Source organism: Panthera uncia (assembly GCF_023721935.1).
Source record: "Panthera uncia isolate 11264 chromosome D3 unlocalized genomic scaffold, Puncia_PCG_1.0 HiC_scaffold_8, whole genome shotgun sequence".
NCBI lineage: Eukaryota > Metazoa > Chordata > Mammalia > Carnivora > Felidae > Panthera > Panthera uncia.
Genome location: NW_026057586.1, coordinates 57,968,064 through 57,990,065, shown reverse-complemented (window position 1 = coordinate 57,990,065; position 22,002 = coordinate 57,968,064). Strand labels below are relative to the sequence as shown.

The following is a 22,002-nucleotide window of genomic DNA, read 5'->3' as shown; positions in this document are numbered from 1 at the left end:
TGAGAGCAATAAGCTTCTGCTTAGGACACTGGGTGGTGAAAAAAATAATCTCCTTTTAAGTATAAAAATCTTTAGATGTCTGCCACATACAAGTCTGATATCCATTTGACACAACGCATTTGGCACACAAGTCCACAAGTCCCAAATTAACAATTATATTTGGACCAATAATACTACTGAGGCATCTGGAAAAGACTAATGCAAAATCTCATTGGAAAGCATGTCAACAAACTTCAGGGAATTCCCACTAAGAAGAGCTCATAAAAAAAAAAAATCCACTTTAGGGGTGCCTGGGTGGCTTAGTTGGTTAAGCCTCTGACTTCAGTGCAGGACATGATCTCACAGTTTGTGGGTTTGAGCCCTGCGTTGGGCTCTGTGCTGACAGCTCAGAGCCTGGAGCCTGCTTCTGATTCTGTGTCTCCCTCTCTCTCTGCTCCTCCCATGCTCATGCTCTGTCTCTCTCTCTGTCTCTCAATAACAAAATAAAACGTTAAAAAAAAAAAATCCACTTTAAAGAGAGAAGTAGATCTGACAAACAGGGATTAGTAACATCAAGAATTTAAGACAATGGAACAAACTGAAAGAGGCTATGACTTTAAAATGTTTCAAAATTTAAAGAAGAAATAAGAGAAGATGAGGAAAAAAGAAATTTATGAAACAGAACAAGCTAAATTTTAAAAATACTAATAATGAATAGGAGACTCACTGAAATGAAAACTTAGTAGATGATGGGTCACCTGGGTGGCTCAGTCGGTTAAGCATCCGACTTTGGCTCAAGTCATGATTTCACTGTTGGTGAGTTCCAGCCCAGTGTTGGGCTCTGTGGTGACAGCTTGGAGCCTGGAGCCTGCTTCAGATTCTGTGTCTCCCTCTCTCTCTGCCCCTTCCCCACTCGTGCTCTGTCTCTGTCTCTCATAAATGAATAAAAAACATTAAAAAAATTTTTAAAAACTTAGTGGATTAATAAAACAAATTATTTTGTAAAGAAGATAATTTGTAACTTGACAAGAAATGAAAAAATTATTCAAAATATAGCACAGAGAAGTAAGAAGATCTAAAAAAACAAACAAGGACAGTTAGGCAAGATGGAATATAGAATAAGAATGATCAACAGAAGTTCCCACATGAGACTAACAGGAATTCTGGAAGTAATATAGAGAACAAAGAAGAAACACTATTGAAAATTATTCAAAGACAGAACTTTCCAGATTTCATTAAAGACATAAACAGACTGATAATGAGTATTTCATAAAATATAAAAATAAATCTAGATACATCTGATTGAAACTACAGAACACCAAACATAAAAAGAAAAGCATAAAAGTAACCAGGAAGTAAAGACAGACCATCTACAAAAATGAGAATTATCTGACAGCAGCCCTCTTGATAGCAAAATAGAGCCAGAAGATAATGAAAATACTATCTTCAAAGTGTTAAAATCCTATGCCTGACTAAATATCTTTCAAGGCTGGGGATGACATAAAAAAATTTTTAGAAGATACCATTAACCGAAAGAAAACTACTCAAGGATATGTTAATAGATCAATAAGAAGAAAAGTGAACTCGGAAGGAAGGAAGGAAGGAAGGAAGGAAGGAAGGGAGGAAGGAAGGAAGGAAGGAGTAACACTCAAAAAGCAATGATGACACAGTGGAAAATGTGTAAATAAATCTAAATAAGGATTAACTATTACATTAGCCAACTTATGGGGAAATGGTTTCAAAAAGATGAAACTATAATGATACTATAATAATAGTATGAAATATAGGAGTTGATTGAGTTGAAGCTTTTATTTAAAAAAAAAAATTTTTTTAACGTTTTATTTATTTTTGAGACAGAGAGAGACAGAGCATGAATGGAGGAGGGGCAGAGAGAGAGGGAGACACAGAATCGGAAGCAGGCTCCAGGCTCTGAGCCATCAGCCCAGAGCCCGATGCGGGGCTCAAACTCATGGACCGCGAGATCGTGACCTGAGCGGAAGTCGGACGCTTAACCGACTGAGCCACCCAGGTGCCCCGAGTTGAAGCTTTTCTAAGATGCCTACATTATTCAGGAGAAGAATGGAGGTAATGATTAGTTTTAGATGTTAAGTCAAACATGCATGTTAAATATGTAAGAGTAATTATTCAAATAATACAATGTACAAATTCTTAAGCAAGAGACATGAGAATTAAAAAAAAAATCAATCAATCAAAATCAACATTAAAAAAACAGAAAAAACAAAAAAAGGCATGGAGTTTAAGAGCATAAGATACAGTGATAAAAATAAATTCAAACACATCAGTGACCACAATAAATGTAAATGGATTAAATTCACATTTTTAAAGAAGATATTATCAGATTACATTTTTAAAAAGACAGCTATAGACCATTCACAAGAAATACATCTAAATCATAATGCCATAGAAAAATAGAAACTAATAGAAATCACCAAAAAGCTGTACTAGGCAAATACTGACCAAAAAAAATATGGTATACATGATAAAAGCAAAGTAGTCTTTATAATAAAAAAATAAAGGAATACATTAGAATAAAGAGATCATTATCAAATGATAAAGGGAACAATTCATCATCAAAAACAGTTCTAAACTTATGCATTTATATTCAAAATATGCAAGCAAAATTTGACAGATTACAAGAAGAAAACTTAAATACAAAATTATAACAGGTGATTTTAACATACTTTTTATCCTAAATAGATATATTTAGCAGACAAAACTGTAAAGGATATAAAATTTTTGAACAACGCAATTAACAAACCATCTAATAAAATTTTTCCAAATTGCAGCAATCCACTAATGGACTGTAAATTAAACTTGTAACCACCATTTAAAAAACAGAACTGAATAGAATTGAAAGTATCAAAATGGATCCCATATGGCAAAGATAAGCATTATTTTGTGAAACCTTTATGTTTGTGTTTTTGAATGATGATACAAAATGTACTACTTGCTGTGAGTTATAAAGTTTGAGTCTTCAAGCTAATGGATTTAAAGTCTTTGCCCCAAAACTGGAGCTTACCCTTTCCTCTCAAGCACTCGAGACCTATTCACAAAATCTGAACCGTTTACTAGGCACAAAAGAAATCGCAACCAAACCCAGAGAATCAATATCATATCCTGAATGGTACTGAAAGATGTCCCATGAGAGCAATCTGACTGCTAGTTAGTTCTCTGTGGCTTCATTCAACAATCCCTAGGGTGGATGACTAAAAGAGGCAAAGGCAGTCCAAAGATACAAACTTCCAGTTATAAAATAAATAAGTTATGGGATGTATTGTCCTGCAGAATGACCATAGTTAACAATACTGCATATTTGAAAATTGCTAAGAGAGTAGATCTTGGAAGTTCTCATCACAGGAAAAAAAATTTTATACATGTGTTTAGTAATGAATGTTATCACCAGTTATTTTGGTGATCACTTTGTAATATACACAAATATTGAACCATCATGTTATATACCTGAAACTAATGTCATGTTTTAGGTCAATAAACCTATACCTTATACCTCAGGTATACCTTATACCTTATACCTTGGGTATACCTTATACCTTATACCCAATAAACTTATACCTCAATAAGAAAAAAAAAAATCCTCATTGCCTGGAATGATCTAGAACATGTCCCTGTCCCTTGCAAGTGCCAACTAACTTGGCCAGTTATTACTGTGTCTAACATATAATAACATATAACAAGTATTCAAAAATTTTTGGTAGAATGAAATACTGTTCAGAGGAAGCACTTGGGCAATCTTTAAGAAGCTGAAACCAAGCTAAGATTAACTACTTTCAGCCTGTTGAGATGTTCCACCATAGAGTTGAGTACTAGAAGAAATATACTCTCCAAAAAGGCAAAAATGTTTCGGGCTTGTACAAGTGGAGGAGTATATGGGTGTTGGGTGCACAGACCATGATGTGAATAAGCACAAGGAAGCAGGAGAGCAAACTAGCTAACCAGAAGGGGCAATTCCTCATGGTTTCATATTGCCAACCCTCTTTTTTTTTCAATATATGAAATTTATTGTCAAACTGGTTTCCATACAACACCCAGTGCTCATCCCAAAAGGTGCCCTCCTCAATACCCATCACCCACCCTCCCCTCCCTCCCACCCCCCATCAACCCTGTTTGTTCTCAGTTTTGCCAACCCTCTTTAATCATCTTATCTATCAATGGAGAGAGTGACTTTTCTAGGACCCACTCTGTTAGTTCAAAAGGGACCAAAGGGCACATATTCTTCTCACCATGCTCTGCTGCCTTTTATTTCACTCCAGGGTTTACGGCAGTGGAGTGGGAAAACCAGCTGGGAGACAGGGATGGTCCCCAGCAGGAAGGGTCCTCTGTGTCACGCTAAAGAGTCACACTGTCAGATTTAAGGGAATGTAGAAGATAAAACAGAGAAGGGAGAAACTGAAGTACCTGCCTTTAATGTGTTGATTGCATAGGGTCAGCCCTTCAGTCACTTGAGAGAAGACCAACGCATGGATAGAACAGAGGGTCTAAAAATTTCCCTAAGACAGCAAAAGCAGAACAGCAGAGCCTGAAGCACAAAACAGGTGATCTCAATGTGCGCAGTAAGAGAGGTTTAAGGAGAAGTGCCATTGCTTAAGCCCGAGTGACTAACAGGACGGTGGCATCGTTAGTACAAATGGGAAAGATGGAGGAGATTCACGTGGGGATGAGGGTGGCAAGTCTGTTTCTGGATACTCTGAGTTTGAAGTGCGAGGAGCAATCCATCATGGGGAAGTCCCCCAGGCAGCTGAAAAGGCAGTCTGAAGCTTTAGAGAGAAGCCTCAGCAGCAGCCCCAGAGCAGAAGGGGCACAGAGATGAGCTATTTCATTGTTCTCTGAGGTTGAGGGAGGCGGGGGCGGGGGGAGGACACAGTCCTCTGCAACTACTTCTGTCACGTAGGGATGCGTGAAACGCACGAACTCTCCTTGCTTTTTCCAGAATGTGATTTATCCATTTACGAAATTTCGGAGGTGAGATTTACTCACCTCCGATGAGTAAAATAGTATCCTCGCCGGGGAGCAAAGCTCATGGCGTATTCTTTTCTGGCATCGGTAAAAAGAACCCATTCCTGGAGACCACAGCTGGCACTTTGCAGTACATACCTCCTCTACCACCTCTGAACCTTGGATCGCCTGGTCCCATCGTTCGCCGCCTCCAGTACAGTCTTCCGCATCTACCCTCCTCAGACTCCTGTCAGTTCTTACAGTTCGTTTAGAAGCCTGGTGGAAATATGCAGTCGTACCAGGCTGACTGCACCTTGGAGGTAAAATACCGATGGCATTCCAATCGAGCAATCTCTGTGAGTAATTTTAACCCACAGTGGAAGGGACAGGCTGGCCCTGTCACCTCCTCTGCATACATCCAGCCTGAGCCAACATCACGGTCTCTGAAGATCCTTGCCTCACCCTTGCCTGGCTTTGAACGTCAGCAATCATTTCTTCTCCCTCAGGAGCTATTTGTGACCTGATGCCAAGTCCTAGGCAAATCCACTGACGTGTGCAAGAGCAGCTTTGTTTGCTTTAAATATATTTATTTCCTCATTTATGGGTATATGTAACTTATATACTTATAGGTAAGCATACACACATGTAAAATTTATAAAATACATTCCTAAGATATTTTCTATACCCTCAAGGTAAGGCTCAAACTGGAAATTTTGGGAAAAGAAACCATTATGGCAAACCTTCTGGCAAACTTAGGTCAAAGGAGAAAGAAAGGGGGTGCCTGGGTGACTCAGTCAGCTGAGCATCTGCCTCTTGGACTCTCGATTTCAGCTCAGGTCATTATCTCATGGTTTGTGGGATCAAGTCCGTCATCAGGCTCTGCACCGACAGCGTGGAGTTTGCTTGGGATTCTCTCTCTCTCTCTCTCTCTCTCTCTCTCTGTCCCCTTCTACCCCTCCGCTGCTCACATGTGCACTCTCTCTCAAAAATAAATAAACTTGAAAAAAAAGAAAAAGTAGAAAGAAAGAAGTAAATTACTAGTAGAGGTAAAAAGACCCACAAGGAGAGGAGAAATTCCCCCAGTCACAGGGGTAAGTGTATGTGAAAGTTAAGGAGCAAGGGTTACCCATGAAGAAAGAACATTCTCAGACTCTACCTCCTCCGCTGGGAAGCTCACTGTGTCCCTAGGCAAGCTGTGGTCACCACAGCTCCACGTTTTTGCCCTTCATTCACTCCCCCACCCTGTGATTCCCTGATGCCACCACCGCCTAAGTGCCAGGCACTGTTCTAGGCACAGGGACCCAGTGAACTACCCAGACAAATCCTCTTCCCACACAGCTTAAGTTCTGGAGGCACATTAGTGAAGGCAACAAAGAAATAAAACCTGTGGCATTTTCAGACAAGTGCTGACAACATACAAGTAATTGACCAAAATCCATAATGTGTCAGATGGGAAGACGGATCAGGACGGCCAGGGTGGAGGCAGGGGCAACTTGAATATGCAAGTGTGGAGGGGAAGGTGGCTGAGGTGAGATGTCAGCAGAGACCTCAAGGTGAGGGACTGAGTCCCAGGGGTATGGATCCCTGGAAAAAGAATGTTGGCTACCATCCCTCACTCCCAGACTCAAGGAACAGCAGGGCACCTGACTGGCTGTGAGGGGATGGGGGTGGGGAAGTAGAAATATCCACATGTCAAGTTGAACCGTAAACATCTCGGTAACAGAGGCTGTGCTGCCATAATCCTAGCTGCATCCCCAGGGCCTGGTACAGAGACTGAATTAAGTGTGGGCAGACGCATGCCTGGATGGATGAGGAATGATTTTGTGGACTTCCTTATAATGGAAGCCAACAACAAAACAGGATTTGCAGTACTGTATGCAAAGGAAATACACACACACACACACACACACACACACACACACACTCATTTTCTAGATCGCTGTGCGAGAATACATTCACTCCCTAAAATAAAAAGAAAAGAAAAACCTATATTTAAATCATATTGGCTGAATAATAGCTATAGGGGGCATACGCCTATTATCTGTTTACATAGGTTTAGTAGAGAACCATAACATATTTTCCAGCTCATTGGAAAAGAAGACTCAAGAAAAAAGCTACTGCTTAATTTTGTATTCTAGTAATAATATACTCCATTTGGGCCCATAAGAGGAATTAATGGCCAGCTCATCTGAATGGAAATTATAAAAAAAAAAAAATAGCTTTAGACCACGGTTCACCAAGTCTTTTCTGTAGCGGGCCAGACAGCAAATATTTCAGGCTTTGCAAACAACATACTGTCTTTGTCACAGTCTTCCCTGCTTTGTTGGGTTTATTTTTGTGTGGTTGTTGTTGTTTTATAAGGCTATGAAAAATGTAAAAACCATTCTTAGTTTCTGGGCCATACTAATAAACCATAGTTCACCAAATGGGACACCTGGAGTCCCAAAACCCCCAACAGTTAAACCCAAGAAAGAAATCCCCATACATTTTGGGATTACCTCTTTCAGTCTCTCCAGCTCATTTTGGAGGGCCTGCTTGGATATTTCCACTTCAATCATCTGCTGTCGGAGACTTTCGTTTTCATCTTCAGCTTTCGCACGCTTTTCCTCCACGGTTTCAAGTTCGTGGTGCAATCTAACAGATACATCTTTGGCTACCTGTATCAACCAACAGAGATAGTCATCAGAATGGGAAGCTTTCTGCGTGCTAAAGGTACATTCGAACAACTTTTGAGGCAGAATCATTAAGTGATATGATATCACAGTAAAGGGCAAAGACCCTGGCAATATTAACAAGGAGGAGGTATTAGTTTCAAACATGAAATCCACATTATGAGCAAGGATACAACCTTTTCATCTGGATTAAAAGGCTACTGTGAATAGCCCTACCTCCTTACAGAGTATCACCAAGAATGCCAGTTCTGCCCAGGCACACATGCTTTAATGATACATTAGAAACAATAATAACAATAACAATAATCAACCAACCAACCAATCAATCAATAGTTCTGTTCCCTAAGATAATACTAAACCCTCCTGCTTTAAAAAAAAAAAAATCAAAATAATCCTGTAAAATGATACGGTCAAGTTTTAAATTGTCTACAGTAGTAAAATATCTGAATGTTAGAAGCAGTTAAATATTTTTAACCTTCTAAAAGGAAACAAGGAAAGATTTTGCAAAAGAAATATAAATCACCCTTACATCCCACTGAATGACATTTTGCTAGGGGTTTATAGATTTGATAGAATTACAAAGATTCTTTTCCTGTTATCATAATGAAAGGCGAAATGAGATTTCATAAGTGCTCCCATAATGAGGAGGACATTATGCATTATTCACCTCTTGATAAATGATTTGATAATCACGGCACAGGAGAAGCCACGCTACCCATGGAGAGAGCAAATGGTAGAAAGTCTGGAATTTCTTCACCTCATTCCCACTTCTGCCAGTGCTTCTCAAAAACACCTTAGACAATTAGCTTTAGACGATTAGTTATGATCCTCTCTCTCCTTCGGTGAAATCAAACCTCTACACCTGGGTTATGGTCATTTCAGGTTTCTGCATTCTAGAAACTTAAGTAACAATAAAAATGTTAAGTGATTATAGTCAACCTTTATGAGTGGCCTTTGACCATCACTGAATTGATAATCAATAGATTTTTTAAATATTCCAAATTTTAAGAAGGCGTTTCTGTATAATTCTACACAACTGTCAGGCTAAGCGGCGGATATCAATTCTTTCATTTTTTTTTTTTAATTGTAGATCCCTTACTATGACTTCTTTCCCTTACGTTTTGAGATTCCAGTTCATATGGCAGGTTTAAATCTTGGCCTGTCAAAGCCATATGACTACACATACCCTATAAGCCATAAGGGGAAGGAAGAATGTTTATGCTGGAATCTGTTGAGAGAGCAACACCACCGGAACATCAGGACCCTGTGTGAGTGGGGCCGAGGGCTGCAGTCTCAGATCTGTGATCCCGCCCCTCCCCTACCCCTGCAGCCCTTTCTGGGAATAAGCCGCCCTTCAACCCTGATCAGCTCACTCACCTTTAAATCCTGCTCCAGACTCCGGATGAGCTCGCCATCCACCTGACCAGTCTCAGCCACTTTCAGACTCTTCTGCTCTGCTTTCCTGAGGCGGTACTGCAGGATTCGGCAGTTTTTATTAGCACGGTCCAGCTCTCGCCGAAGCTCCTGCAGCTGGTAAACATCTTCCTCTAGGTAACTGTCTCTCATCTCTTCCATCTCAGCACGGAGTTCGTCCAATTCATCCTACACAAGCCAGATGGAGTTGACTCATAAGCCACCAGAAAAAGGATGGTGTCTCCTGCGTCCCCTGCTCAGCAATACTAAATATTAACCACCTGTACACTCACCCACCGGCTTATGGCCACACCTGTGTGACAGGACCTCTGGAAATGGTCACACAAGACAATATCCTCAGATGTCTATTCAAATCTCATGGATCCAGAAGCTAAAAACCAGGATGGATTATTCACTGCAGCCTGCCAGCCTTTATTCCCCTCCTCATATTTTCTTACATAATCAGAATCATAAATGAAATCGGCTCTGCAGATAACTAAACCTTTAGATTCACACCAAACATTGACCTAAACTTGTACGTTTAAGACACAATCTAGGTGTCAAGAGGAGTTGGACAGAGCCCGCCTTCAAAGGACATAAACTTTAGTGGGGTCGTAAAACGGAAATGCCCTGGAATTATAACATACCTGCAAATGTCTCTAAAAACTCTGTACCACCATACAAATCTCAGCACTGACTATGTGACTCAATTTCAAAGATACAACCTTTTGCATGATGTCAAATACACGCTGGGGTGGTGTTTTTCCATCCACCTGGGCTTTATTTCCTATCTCCACTTGATTCTGGCACCAGCATGAAGACGCCAGGACGTTCAGGACCTTCAGCATGAAGGTTCAGGAGAAACCCAGGAGTGGTTTCTGGCCCTCCTCTTTCCCTCCCATTCCACAGTCATTCCCGTGCTCTCAGTCCAACACAGCCACAAACCTGCAGGGCGCTCTCTTACCTGTGATGGCTGCATACCACTGCTAGTCCCTGCCTTCATCCCTCCCAAGGGAGCAGCTGCACACATAGACAAGTTGTGCGGGGCTCCCTGCCTCCCCTTTAGCCCATTCTCCACCCGGAGTTATCCTCTACTACGGAACTCAGACCATACCCCTCAAAGCCCCCAGGGGGATTCCCGCTGCGCTGAGAAATGTCCTCCCCAAGGCCTCTGAGCTGCCTCCTTCTTCCCTGCCACACTGCTGGTCTCATAGGGCCAGGACTCCTGGCCCTCTCTGTTCCTCCCCAGCTTTTACAGAGCTCACTATCACATAAGCCAGAAGGTGCACACACAGTGCCTTCCCTGACCACCCATCCCCACCAGGTCTCTAATCCCTTGCCTTCCCTATTTTCTCTCCATCTCTTACCACCACTGGCTAAAAGTTATTTGTGCTTCTTCCTATTCCTGTCTGTCGCCCATACTGAAATGTAAGCTCTGGGAGGGCAGACCCCTTGTGTGTCTGTTCCTCTGCATTCACAGCGCCCAGAGTAGTGTGAGCCACGCAGCAGGCCTTCAATAAGTATTTGTGGGAAGAATACACATAAACATCGGTCAATACCTACAAAGACCAAATCGTAAAGATGACCAAAATCTAACTTAAATGCACCCTTGCGTCGTTCCAGTCTTGTAACCGAATCACGAAAAATTTTTCCCAGACCCACAGATGTAGCTGCAATATGCGAGACAGAAATTCTATTGAAATATTACAAAAGATTTTAACGAGGAGTAATTTGGAGGGTGGGAGATTAAGAAAAACACTCTAGGAATTTTCTTGATTAGTTTGGTAACTGATGGTTTAAATGCCTCCAGACTAGGATACACTCAGTCCTTCCCATTTGTTTTGTTCAATTAACACTGAGGGTCAAGGAAAAAAACTCTCCGTGACACAGACACCTTAAGTTGTCAGGTCTTGTCCTACTATTCAGTTTGTTTCTGGATTCTCTCTACCCTCGCTAATCCTGCATTTGTTCTTAAAAGCACAGATTTACTTATAATAAAGAACAAGAGTTTCCCAACATCAAAGCCTCAGGTAGACAAGAAATTGACCAGAAGGGAATCTCCTGAAGAGTAATTTATCCTGGAAAAGATTAAGTGTAAGTGTAACAAATAAATTGGGAATCTGTATGGAAAAACACAAATTGGCACAGACGGGGTAAAGACAGCTGTCCAGGCAACCTCGATCATACGAAGCCGTCTACTGGAAGGAGCACAGGTGTGGTATCTCATACCCGCAAACCTCAGTCTATAGATTCTCCCTAATCTGCCCACACTACCCTAACTAAGACAATGACTTACTCAACTGACTATGACTCCAAATGGAGCTTGTCTGAATGGGCTACCAAGAAGAACGGATGTTAAAGAAGAAAGCTTTGCCACTTCCCAGTGGTCACATGAATAAAATGTCTTTTCTTCTCTGCTTCTGAGTGTTCTTACAAAATTTCTATAGCAACAGTCACAACCCCACTAAAAACATAGGATGCTCTAGTGTGCCTTAAAAAAGGTAAATATTAACATTGAAAATGTTGTGAAGTATAAGCAAGTTTTTTTTTTTTTTTTATGTTCTTTTTTCCTTCATGGAGATCTCTTCCCGTAAGTCTCGTTCCTCGTCAGAAAATTTGCTGGGACTAGGAGCTCATGGACCAAGCATGGAAGCCAGTCAGTTGATCTACATATATGAACGGAATGGACAGGCTGGGCTCCTCGGGGAACTGGAGAACACAGGTCTTTAGGGAAGGTCCTTGCCAACCTCTAGCAAAGAAGTTGGCAGACTGACGCCCAATCCCTACGCTGAGGCTGTGATGCCGCTGTGTGGGAGCCTTGCCCTTGACCCGACCCATGCTAGGGGAGACCAACTGCAGACTGCAAGCTTTAAAACAGGCCTTATGGATGTCAATCTTCTAGTAAAGATTAGGTGACTGGTCCTGAATCTTCAAAATCAAGGTCAAGTTTTCCTCAGGTTTCACCATGTATATGATAAATCTGACTTTCAGAAAGAGCCTATTCTCCACACTTGTATCTGAGTACAGTTAAAAGGAAATTGTTTTTTCCTTTTGGGTAACTAGTAAAAAAACAGTTCAAGATAAGCAATAATCACAACATGTACATGCATGCATACAAATATTCAGTAACTGTGGCCATTCTGTTCATGGAAGGAAGTGTCTGTGATCATGTTTCCTTCTAGAAAGCTTATGTATAAAAGCCAAAGTCATTAATGCCTGGAATTACCTGTTACTCAAACAAAAGTGTTCAAAGTGTGATACAGCCATAAGAAAACATAAGATACAACTTCCAGGGATAAAAATGTTCTCTAGTCTTCAAATTTTGTACCGGAGAGGACCCTCATCGACCCTAATATCAAATGCTGGATGTCACATAGATGTGTAAACAACCACTACAAGCTAAAACAAACAAACAAACAAACAAACAAACAAACAGTATTTAGGGGCTAGATGAACCCACACCTCCAAATCATTCATTACTCCAGATGTAAACAGCTAACGTTTTTTGGCATAAATAATCACCAACATTAGTTGCACTGAAAAGAAAATTAGGGAGAGACCATAATTGCATGTATTTGAATCATTGCTTTTATAACTCATATGTTATCTAAATAAATATTTGTAGAACATAAGACATCCTTTTTTCAGTATTTTCCCTTCATTACTAAACCTGCCAGGAACATATTACCCCATTTCATAGACAAGGAGAGCAAACTCATGCTGGTAAATCTGTCCAAAGCCTCATAGCTAACAAATAGAAGCTAGACTGCAAGCCCACATGCTCTTTCCAGTAAATACTATAAATTATTTGCAACAACCGGGACAAATGGAACAATAATACGCTTTAAGTCATACTTTAAAAAACCTGCCATAGATGTGAAATAATAAAGCAAACTAACATTTTTAGATCTTAACAATTGTCAATGTGTGAGTATATCCATTATCTCAATTGGTCCTCAAAAAAAAAAAAAAAGAAAGAAAAAAACACTGCAATGTGCAGCAAAGATATTAATACTCCCATTTTAAAAATGAGGAAATTGAGATTCTAAACATTTAAATGGCTTTTCAACACTAGTCTATTGCAGAGATGGGACCAAGGCCAGTGTTTCAACTCTTTTCACAGCGCCTTGAAAAAAAAGCAGTTTTCAGGTTCAGTGAAAAGAAGTTACAAGAAAAGCAAATTATAAACCATGTAAGCTGGCAGCAGACATTTGAAAAGCAAAAACTGTGATTATTCAGATTAGGGTCATGATGGATAGTGATTTTCAAGCTACCATTACATTAATTTTCTGACAGCATGCCCTAATTTAGAATACATTGTATTACAGAACCTTAAAAATGTCTGCCATTTAAATGTTTAAGAAAACCAAATCAAGCAGAACATATAATGTTTCTGGCAAATATAATTTAGACAGAGTAAGTAAAAGTAGAAAATTGCTGTTGTTTTTTTATATACAGAAACTAAGAAAAAACTTGCCCTTAATCAAGTTTTATATTGAATTAACATCAGGTCTGTTGCATACCTCACTAAAAAGCTAATTTACTTTTAATTAAATCTATTTTTCAAATTTCATATATAAAATGGAATCTTGAAGTCAAGCAAAGCTCCCCAACTACTCCCCTTTGCCTGCAGATAACAGATCGAGCCTTATTATATACATCAAATTAGAGAAATAATGAGGCACCATGTGTGCACTAGAGTAAACCAAGATTAAATGACACACATTTCAATGAAAACAGTTTTACCCACAAATAAAAACTAAAAACACAGTGGATACTGAATGCACCAATGAAAACAGTTTTACCCACAAATAAAAACTAAAAACACAGTGGATTCACACAGTGAATGCACCGTATCTGAACTTAAGGGATGCAAACTCTTGATCATACTGATAGTTTTATTCAAATAATAACCTCCTTTAAGCAACCCGAAATCAATAACTAGTTCTACATTAATATTTTAATAACGTTTCTTTAAACAGACCCAATTTGGCAAGGGGGAGCAGTCGTCTGGCTACTGTTGAAATAATTCCATCTTCTGGGAGTTGCAGACAGAAACTATTGTCTGTTGTAATATACAAATAATCCACCTCATTTCCCTCTGGACAATGAAAATGTTCTCTGCACAGTCCCAGCTGTAGCTAAGAAGGCACAGGGGCCGCTACCATTGTTTACCAAGTGACAGTTCACCCAGCAGCTGATGGGCTCTGTTTGTCCTGGTCTACATTATCTTGCCACCTAAGATTATTACAGCCGCTCTTTCGCAGGCTGAATAAAGAATGGGCGTGGAAAGGGGAATGTCAGGAAAGAATAGGAACACTGTCCACTTTAACCCTTCCAAAAGAAAGGGAGAGGAGGAGCTCAACACTTTAGCTGTTCAGAACTGTGTTATTCTTGCCTGTGAGTGTCTCCCTTCTGGGCCATGCCGAGCACCTGGAATCCAAGCAGCCCAATTTAACAAAACCATTTCAGAGCTTGGAACTCAAAAGACTACTTCCGGTAAGAAACAGGCTGGTAAGTCTGGATCAGGGGTGATACACTGCAACCTATAAAATAAAAAATGACCTTACCAATCATCTCCTTTAGGGAATCACTCCTTTCAAAGGATCGGATGTTGCTTGCCCTGGTAGCTAGCAGTGACTTCTGTTTTAACCAGAAATAATTCTTAGGGAATAACAGAGAAAGCAGGGCAAAAATAAGCAACCCTTCCCCCCAGCCCCACCTGCATCCATCCTGCAGGGAACTGGCACTTTTGGAGAACACTATTTGGGCACATGCGGAGGGGACATTGTGAGCCCATCACCAGTAATTCCAAAAGCGTTTTGGGGGGCACCTGGGTGGCTCAGTCGGTTAACGGTCCAACTCTGGCTCAGGTCCTGATCTCACGGTTCCTGGGTTCAAGTCCTGCCTCCGGCTCTGTGCTGACAGCTCAGAGCCTAGAGCCTGTTTCAGATTCTGTGTCTCCCTTTCTCTCTGCCCCTCCCCCGCTCGCAGTCTGTCTGTCTGTCTGTCTCTCTCTCTCTCTCAAAAATAAACTTTTAAAAAATTAAAAAAAAAAGAAAAACATTTTCAAAATAGGTCAATAAATTCAACTGATTAAATTCTCCTGAAAACCCTGTGGAAACAGAGAACATAATTAGTATGTTCACAATGAGCACTAAGGCTGGTCCGATTATCTCAGAGCACTTGGGCAAAACATGGCGGTGGCAGGCAGGTGGGCAGGGAGGAACACACCAGCCGCGTTTTGTGGATGCTCTCAGCACCGAGAAACATGCCTGGGTTCAGTCTGAAAAAGGAGCAAAGGCCTTTGGACAACCGAATTCAACCGCTCACCTGAATTTCTGAAGACTTCCAAATATATCTAAGTTCATCGGGAGTAAAGGGACAAGACTGCTTTCCTGCCTGTGTTTTCACGCAAAAAGCCAGCCACCTGGATTGAGTAGTTGTGCATTTTTCATTTAGTCAACTTGGTGCCCTCTGATGAAGAAGAGATAGCAGGGCCAGGGACGCCCCAAGCAGCTCCACACTGCACAACCGAAGGTATGTACTTCTCTGTTGACATCTATTTAAAAAGATACAGCAGAGTGGCTAAAAACCAAGAGAATTCCACTTGAAGGTCTCCATCAGTAAGACATCCGCCTATGGTTTCGCAGGCCTGATGATTCTGCTTGATTACCCTTTGGTCATGCTAGCTCAGGAAGTGTGACAGTCTTGTGCAGTAATGGTGACAGAACTGACTTGGGAAAGAATGTGGCACTTATCATGGTCACAGTCCTCCAGGATATACCAACGTAAAGTGCCCGGGCCAAGTCTCTTCTTGGTAGGTAACATTTGAATAGAAGAATGCTCTGTCTAATCACAAGAGCTCTGTACCACATTCTCTAAGAAAGCAGATCAAGGATGCACATTGATCTACTGTGAGAAAAAAAGCAACCAAAGCAACCAAAGGTAAGTTTCAATTTAGAAACTTGCCCTGTGCCAAGGCAAGCCTCCTGCCTCTGCCTCCTGAGGTCACTTGTGCTCACAGCCCCATTGTGCACAAGTGGGCACGCTCACTGACCTCTAGAGAAGTCTGCCAGGATTGCTGTGTTTTCTCCCAAATTGAACTATTGTAACTTAGCTTCTGGATAACGAAACACATAACTCACACGTATATTTGTGAGCATACTTCTGGTTTCCCAGCCTCTTTCAGAGCTCCTCTACCTCCTGCCCTCTCCTGCCGACAGGGGAAAGGCTGGGAGATGCACTCAGGCAGAGTAAACGGTTGGCCGTGACACTTTCTCCACAGGAAACAGCAACTGAACATTTCCCACAAATTAAACACTGTCAGTGGGATTTATATGACCATCTGTACACTGGCTAGTGGAGAGGGGTTCATTATGGCCCTTTCGCCTAAAATGAAAAGAGGCCCCCTAGGAAAGCTAAACATTGGGAACATTTCAAGCTAATAAAACAACTCAAAAGCAAGCAGTATACGCTGAGAAAAGCAGGCTTGCTGGGAACAGGGATGCAGCCTGGTGCAGTGAAAACAGCAAAGGCTCCGGGGGCGGGGGAAATAGAAGCTGTACCTCCTAGCTGGATGGCCTTGGGCTGGTCATTTAAGTTTTCCGGGTTCTCAGCATCCTTGTCTGTGAAACTGGGGTTATGACAAATATAACAACAATTATACCCTATGTTGTTGTGAAGAATCACTGAAATATCAAATATACCACATCAGACTCCAGGGTCAGACACCTATTTCATTCACAGAGGCTCTACCCACGTGAAAAGATAAAGCAAATAAACAGTCACCTCAGAATGAACTCTAAAATGACTGTTGCCTACCTGAAGATCAAAGATGCGATGAGAAACATGTTTTACGAAACCCTCAATTTTCTGTCGCTTAGCAGGTCGTGATTTGGATAAACACCATTTAATCAGAAACACTGGGGGTCTGGGATCATGCTGAGAGCTGGAGCTATAACCGAACAAGGTAATCTTTCTGGCCCTTAGGGAGTTTACATTTGCTGAAGGTTTACAAAAGCGGCGATTTCAAAATGGAGTCACATACGCTATCACTGCCCTTTCTCTTCAGCACCTTTGAAAATCGTTCTGTTGTCTATTATGTAAGAGTGGGTGACACAGGCAAATGTACTACTTGAAACATCTTACTCCCAACTCCCAATCTGGTCTCACCTCTCCTCTGCCTCACTGCCACATCTTTGCAGACAAAACAACGGCTGGGCTCTTTTGGGGAGAGCAGCTCCTGATAAGAAGTTTAGGTTCAGAATACTATTCTGTCAGCAGTCTGAACTTCACACTTAACCACCTTAAAAGGGCATGCCCTTGGTCCCACTGGCCAAAGCCTGGGCCTCATCTGGATACATTCAGTGTTTGCTGAGAAAAAGTACAAGTCACATCACCCAGATGAAGGAGGGACATCCACTGGTTTGGGAGATATATGTTATCATCTTAACAGAAACGTGAAAAGATTGGTACCGCTGTAGTTATTCACTAACTTGAGCACTACAATAAATTAAAACAGTTGCCCCCCGTACTACCCCCCTTATTTTCTCTCAAGTCACTTCAACTGTCTTGAACCCCCTTCCCCCAACACTGTAAGTCCTCTGTTCTGCAGGACCAACCTGACCTCCTCTTGGGAGAAAAGATGGAAGTCAGATCGAGTGCCCCAAAGCTAACAAGACCAAAAGGCCATTGCTAGATAGCAGGCCCTTAGGAAAAATCCTCAGAGGTAGGGGGGCAGAGGTTGGCAATTCCCTCAAAAGTGCTGGAGTGCTGGGGGAAATCAAGCAGTCTCTCCTGACACAAAACACCAGCTTGTGGACGCCTACAAAGGACAGGCAGGCCAAACCTGCCAACTCCTTGTCCCTTGACACAGGCCACCCTCATGGGGCCCCTGAACTTAAGGTGTATCACCGAAACACTGGGAGCACCCCCCTCCGAGAAAATAGAGGGGGTCTCACGTTCTGTAAACGCAGGAAAAGCATCTGGCACATCCGCAGCCTGGCCCACTGCAGGCTCCAGAACCTACACGCACCTGCCCTAGGCCGGGACCAGAGCTCCTTGGCTAGGAGTAGCCAGATCCCACAGGTGAGGGTGTGCATGTTTGGGCCCCACGGAGGGTCGGCTGTGTATCCAAAATGTGATTCTGGCCACCTCTCTCCCGGCACATCAACAGAGGCAAAAACGTCAGCAGGAAGAAGCAAGACTTCAAGAAACAAGAAAAGCTAAGTGGGGTGGGAACCCGCCCGGACCCACAGGTCTTGCTGCTCCTTCCAGAAGTTTTAGCTTAAGTTTCCAATGCCCAGTGTGTGCGGGGGCGGGAAAGTGAAGGGCAGAAGAGAGAACGGGCTTGTCAGGACCGGGCAGGCAGGGCTCGCGGGTCCCCGCCCGCACCCAGACCTTTCGGGGTGGCCTCCGGGACACCCGCGGCGGAGCCGGCTGCTCACCTTGAGATAGTCGTTCTCCGAGCGCAGCTCCTCGATCTCCCGCAGCAGCTCCTCCTCCACCGCGGCCGCCGGGATCAGTCGGGTCTGCTCGCCAAGACCGGGGTCCTTGGGGATCCCGGGGACCGTTCGCTCGAACGGCGCGCGTCCCCCGGCATCCTCCGCCACAGCAGTTCCCAGGGACCCCGCGGGGACTCCGCCCGGGCTGCTCCGACCCCCGAGGCAGGCGCCGGCGGCGGGAGGCGCGGCAAGGAGCGCGGGGGGCTCGGGGCTGCCGGGAGGCGCCCCCCGAGCCGCGGGGCTCGTCGTAGGGGCTCCTCGCAGCGGTTCCCGGTCGCTGGAGCCCGTGCCAGACTCGGCGTCGCTGCTGGCGGCGGGGAGCAGGCGCTGCTCGTCGGACAGGGGTTCGGAGGGGCAGTCGGAGAGGTCGGAGCTGCTGTCCGTGTGGCTGATGCGCGAGCCTGGAGCCGGGGAGCCGGCCGCGGAGGTCACGGCGAGGATCACGGCGGGGATCGGGGCGGCGGGGACCGGCGGCCCGGCGGCACGGGCGGGGGGCGCCCCGGAGCCGCGTTTGGCTTTGCGGCCCTTGGCAGCGGCGGACAGCGGCTCGGTCCCGGGCGGCGGCGGCGGCCTCCCTGCCCGGGGCAGCAGCTCCCCGGGCGCCGTGCGCGCCACCCTCCTGGGGCCCAGAGCGGCCTTGGCGCCGCCCGCTGCCCTGGCCCCGGCTCCCGGCGGCGGCTTGTCCTTCGCGCCAGGGGCGCCGCCGCTGCGCCGAGAGAGGCGGCCGGGCGCGGCCACGGTTCCTGGCGAGGGCGGCGCTTTGCCCGCGAGGCTGGGCGAGCGTGGGGCGGCGGGCGCCTGGGCTCGGCCCGAGGAGGGGGCGGCCAGGGCCGGGCCGGACGCCGGGGTCCGGCCGTGCAGATCCTTGAGGAAGGGTCTGGCAGGCGAGGGCGCGCGGTGCAACCGCCTACGCTCGGCCAGCGGGTGGAGGTGATGGTGGCGGTGGTGCTGGCCGGGCGGCAGCGGCTTCGCCTCCGGGGTGCCGCCGCCCGCGAGGCCGTTCAGCGTCTCCATGGCCGGGTCCCGGGCCGCGAGCAGCAGCTCGGGCGGCAAATGCTCCGGGCGGCGGCGGCGGCGTGCAGCCTCCCCGCGCGCCCGCTCATCACTGTCCCCAGCCCCGCCCGGTCTGCGCCCCGCGCTCTCGCGCCGCCGCCGTTCCCCGCGCACCCCTGGCCCCCAGGATCCCAGCGGGGCTGGCGGCCGCCGTCGTCCCGCTCTCCCCTCGCTGAGGTCACTGCCGCTCGAGTTCACCCGGCACAACGGCGCGGCGGCTCCCCGCCGCTCGCATCCCTAGACGCTGCGCTCCGGGCTCGCGGGTCCGCACACCCGCACTAGTCCGCTGGCGGCGCGCTCCCCGCTCCCGCGTCGGGTTCCCCACCCACGGCCGCCCAGCTCCCCGCAGCGCCCGCCAGCTCGGGTGGGGAGGAACTGCACGCGCGCTCCCCCGCCTCCCGGCGCCCTGCGCCCAGCCACCGCGTGCGCATGTCCCTCCTCCCGCCAGCCGGCGGCGGGGGTGGGGGCTGGAGGGCAGGGGGGCGGGGCCTGAGCTCCGCGGGCTCGCGCGCCCGACGCGGCCCCCAGCGTTCTTCGCCCTGGGACCCTCCTTGCTTTTTGAGGCTCTAAGGACAGTGCCGAGAGCTGGGGAGGGAAGGAAGTAGCAAGGGTGAAGTGGGGTGGCAGAGAGGCGGACACTGGCCACTTGCGGGAGACTGGATGTCCGGGAGACGTGAGTGGCCCCCTGGGTGGTGTGTGCAGTGGGGTCCCAGCCCCCCCTCTGTTGTTGACCAACGGCCCCCACGGGCCCCTCCATCCAACCCTTGCCTCCTAGGTTCTCCTAGTTCCGTCCCCGCTGTCTTCTCACATCTGTGCGCGTAGTCCCCACACTCCTCTAAGGACTGCTGGTACCCTATGCAGCTATCGCGTCAAAGCGGGCACCGTGCTCTACAGTTGGCACCCCCTGTGGCCTCCGGAGCTCGGAGAAGGAGGAGCTGCCGTAGAAGTAGGAGAAGCAGCTCGCCAAGCTTGGGGTCAGAAAGGGAACTCACATTTATAGTTCCGGCCGCGAGCCAGGCGCTGTTAGACACTCCATAGGCATTGTTTTATTTAATCCTCACAACAAGCCCGAATTGGAATTACTGTCTTCTTTAAGGATGAGGTCACGGGAGCAGGGAGGTGAAGTCGGTGCTTTAGCCAGTCCATGGCCGGGTCGGGATTCACACAAAGTCTGTAGAATTCTCAGTCCTACCACGGGTTGAGTACCGGTTCTGTCCCTTGGGAGTCTAACGTGGGCCACCCACCTTTTCGAGCCTCAGTCCCCTTGCCTGTATAATTAGAAAATACCACTACATAAGCGTGGTGAGGATTAAATCAGCAGATGTGAGAAACGCTGTGCAAACTGTAAAGTGCTTTTCAAATATCCTTGAGTCCAGTTTTTGTCCCAGGCATTGGGTGTTGAGTGCTACTGAAAGGAGTAAGGCCCAGCCCCTTGTCTAGACTTGGCTTTGCCAGGAGGCAAAGGAATAGTCAAGAATTACAAGTTGCTGCGGAGAGCATTTGCCCCCCACCCCTTCCCCAACCCTGCCTGGGAAGATTGGAGTTTTCCCACAAGGATGGGCTGTCGTTGGGTGGGTGCCGGGGATTTGCAGAGCAGGGGCTGTAGGTGAGATATCAGTGGAGGGCTGGTGGGACCATATACCCTGTGGATAATATCCTAAAGGCTGGGGCAGCCTTTGGAGGATGGTGAATATGGCTGATCTTATTTGCCTGGAAAGATCCCAGTGGTGGCAGCAGGGAGGAGACGGAGAGCCCGCGAGCGGGAACAGTCAGTGGCTGTGGCAACAAACACAGTAGTGGTAGGGGTAGAGAAACGGGGATAGACTTGGGAGGATACAAGGAAAACTAGGCTCTAAAGTCTATGATCTTAACCACAAATTACCCTACTTAACCACCTCCTTCAAAAAAGGCAGGAGAAAGTAATTTTTCAAAAAATCACTGTAAGTCAGGAGAGTCATACGCCCAGAAGACAGCCTGTCGGCTTCTCCTTAGATGCGGGCAATGATGCTGGGCCACGTTCTGTGGCCGAGCTCTGAGGGCACCGAAGTGCTGACCTGTCTGCTGCTGTTCATGTTTTTTGAGCCATTTACCTGGCAAGTCCTCTGAATGTGTGACAGCACACACAGAGTATAATCTGTACTGAATCTCCTTTGACGCAATGTCTGCTAAGACCACAGCCGTATTTCATGGAGTATTTGAAGAAAAAAAGAGACTGCAGAAAGCAGCGGGAGGTGCCCAGGCCCGGCACCCAGGGATAGCCAGCTCTCCCCTAGAGGGCGCTCCAACTCTCCCCTTCGGGTGACTGGCCGTTAATCAGAAACTGGCTGTCGGTCCAGGAGCACAACCTACTGTGTAATTCAGGGGCCAGGACCTTCACTTAGAACTTCCTCCAGAGACCCAGAAGTCTC

The 22,002-nt window shown here is 45.7% G+C and overlaps 1 protein-coding gene across 2 annotated transcripts in view; it reads right to left on the bottom strand.

The window, feature by feature from the left end:
- The window catches only part of MTCL1 (microtubule crosslinking factor 1), a 129,615-nt gene extending 109,527 nt beyond the window's left edge, over positions 1-20,088 (bottom strand). For both annotated transcript variants that reach the window (XM_049620414.1, XM_049620413.1), the window contains exons 1-3: positions 18,485-20,088; positions 9,000-9,224; positions 7,449-7,607 (exon numbers count right to left, since the gene is read on the bottom strand). In XM_049620414.1, coding sequence (XP_049476371.1) covers positions 7,449-7,607; positions 9,000-9,224; positions 18,485-19,555 — 1,455 coding nt within the window. In that variant the 5' untranslated portion in view covers positions 19,556-20,088. The remainder of the gene's footprint in view (positions 1-7,448; positions 7,608-8,999; positions 9,225-18,484) is intronic.
- Positions 20,089-22,002: the final 1,914 nt, after the last annotated feature.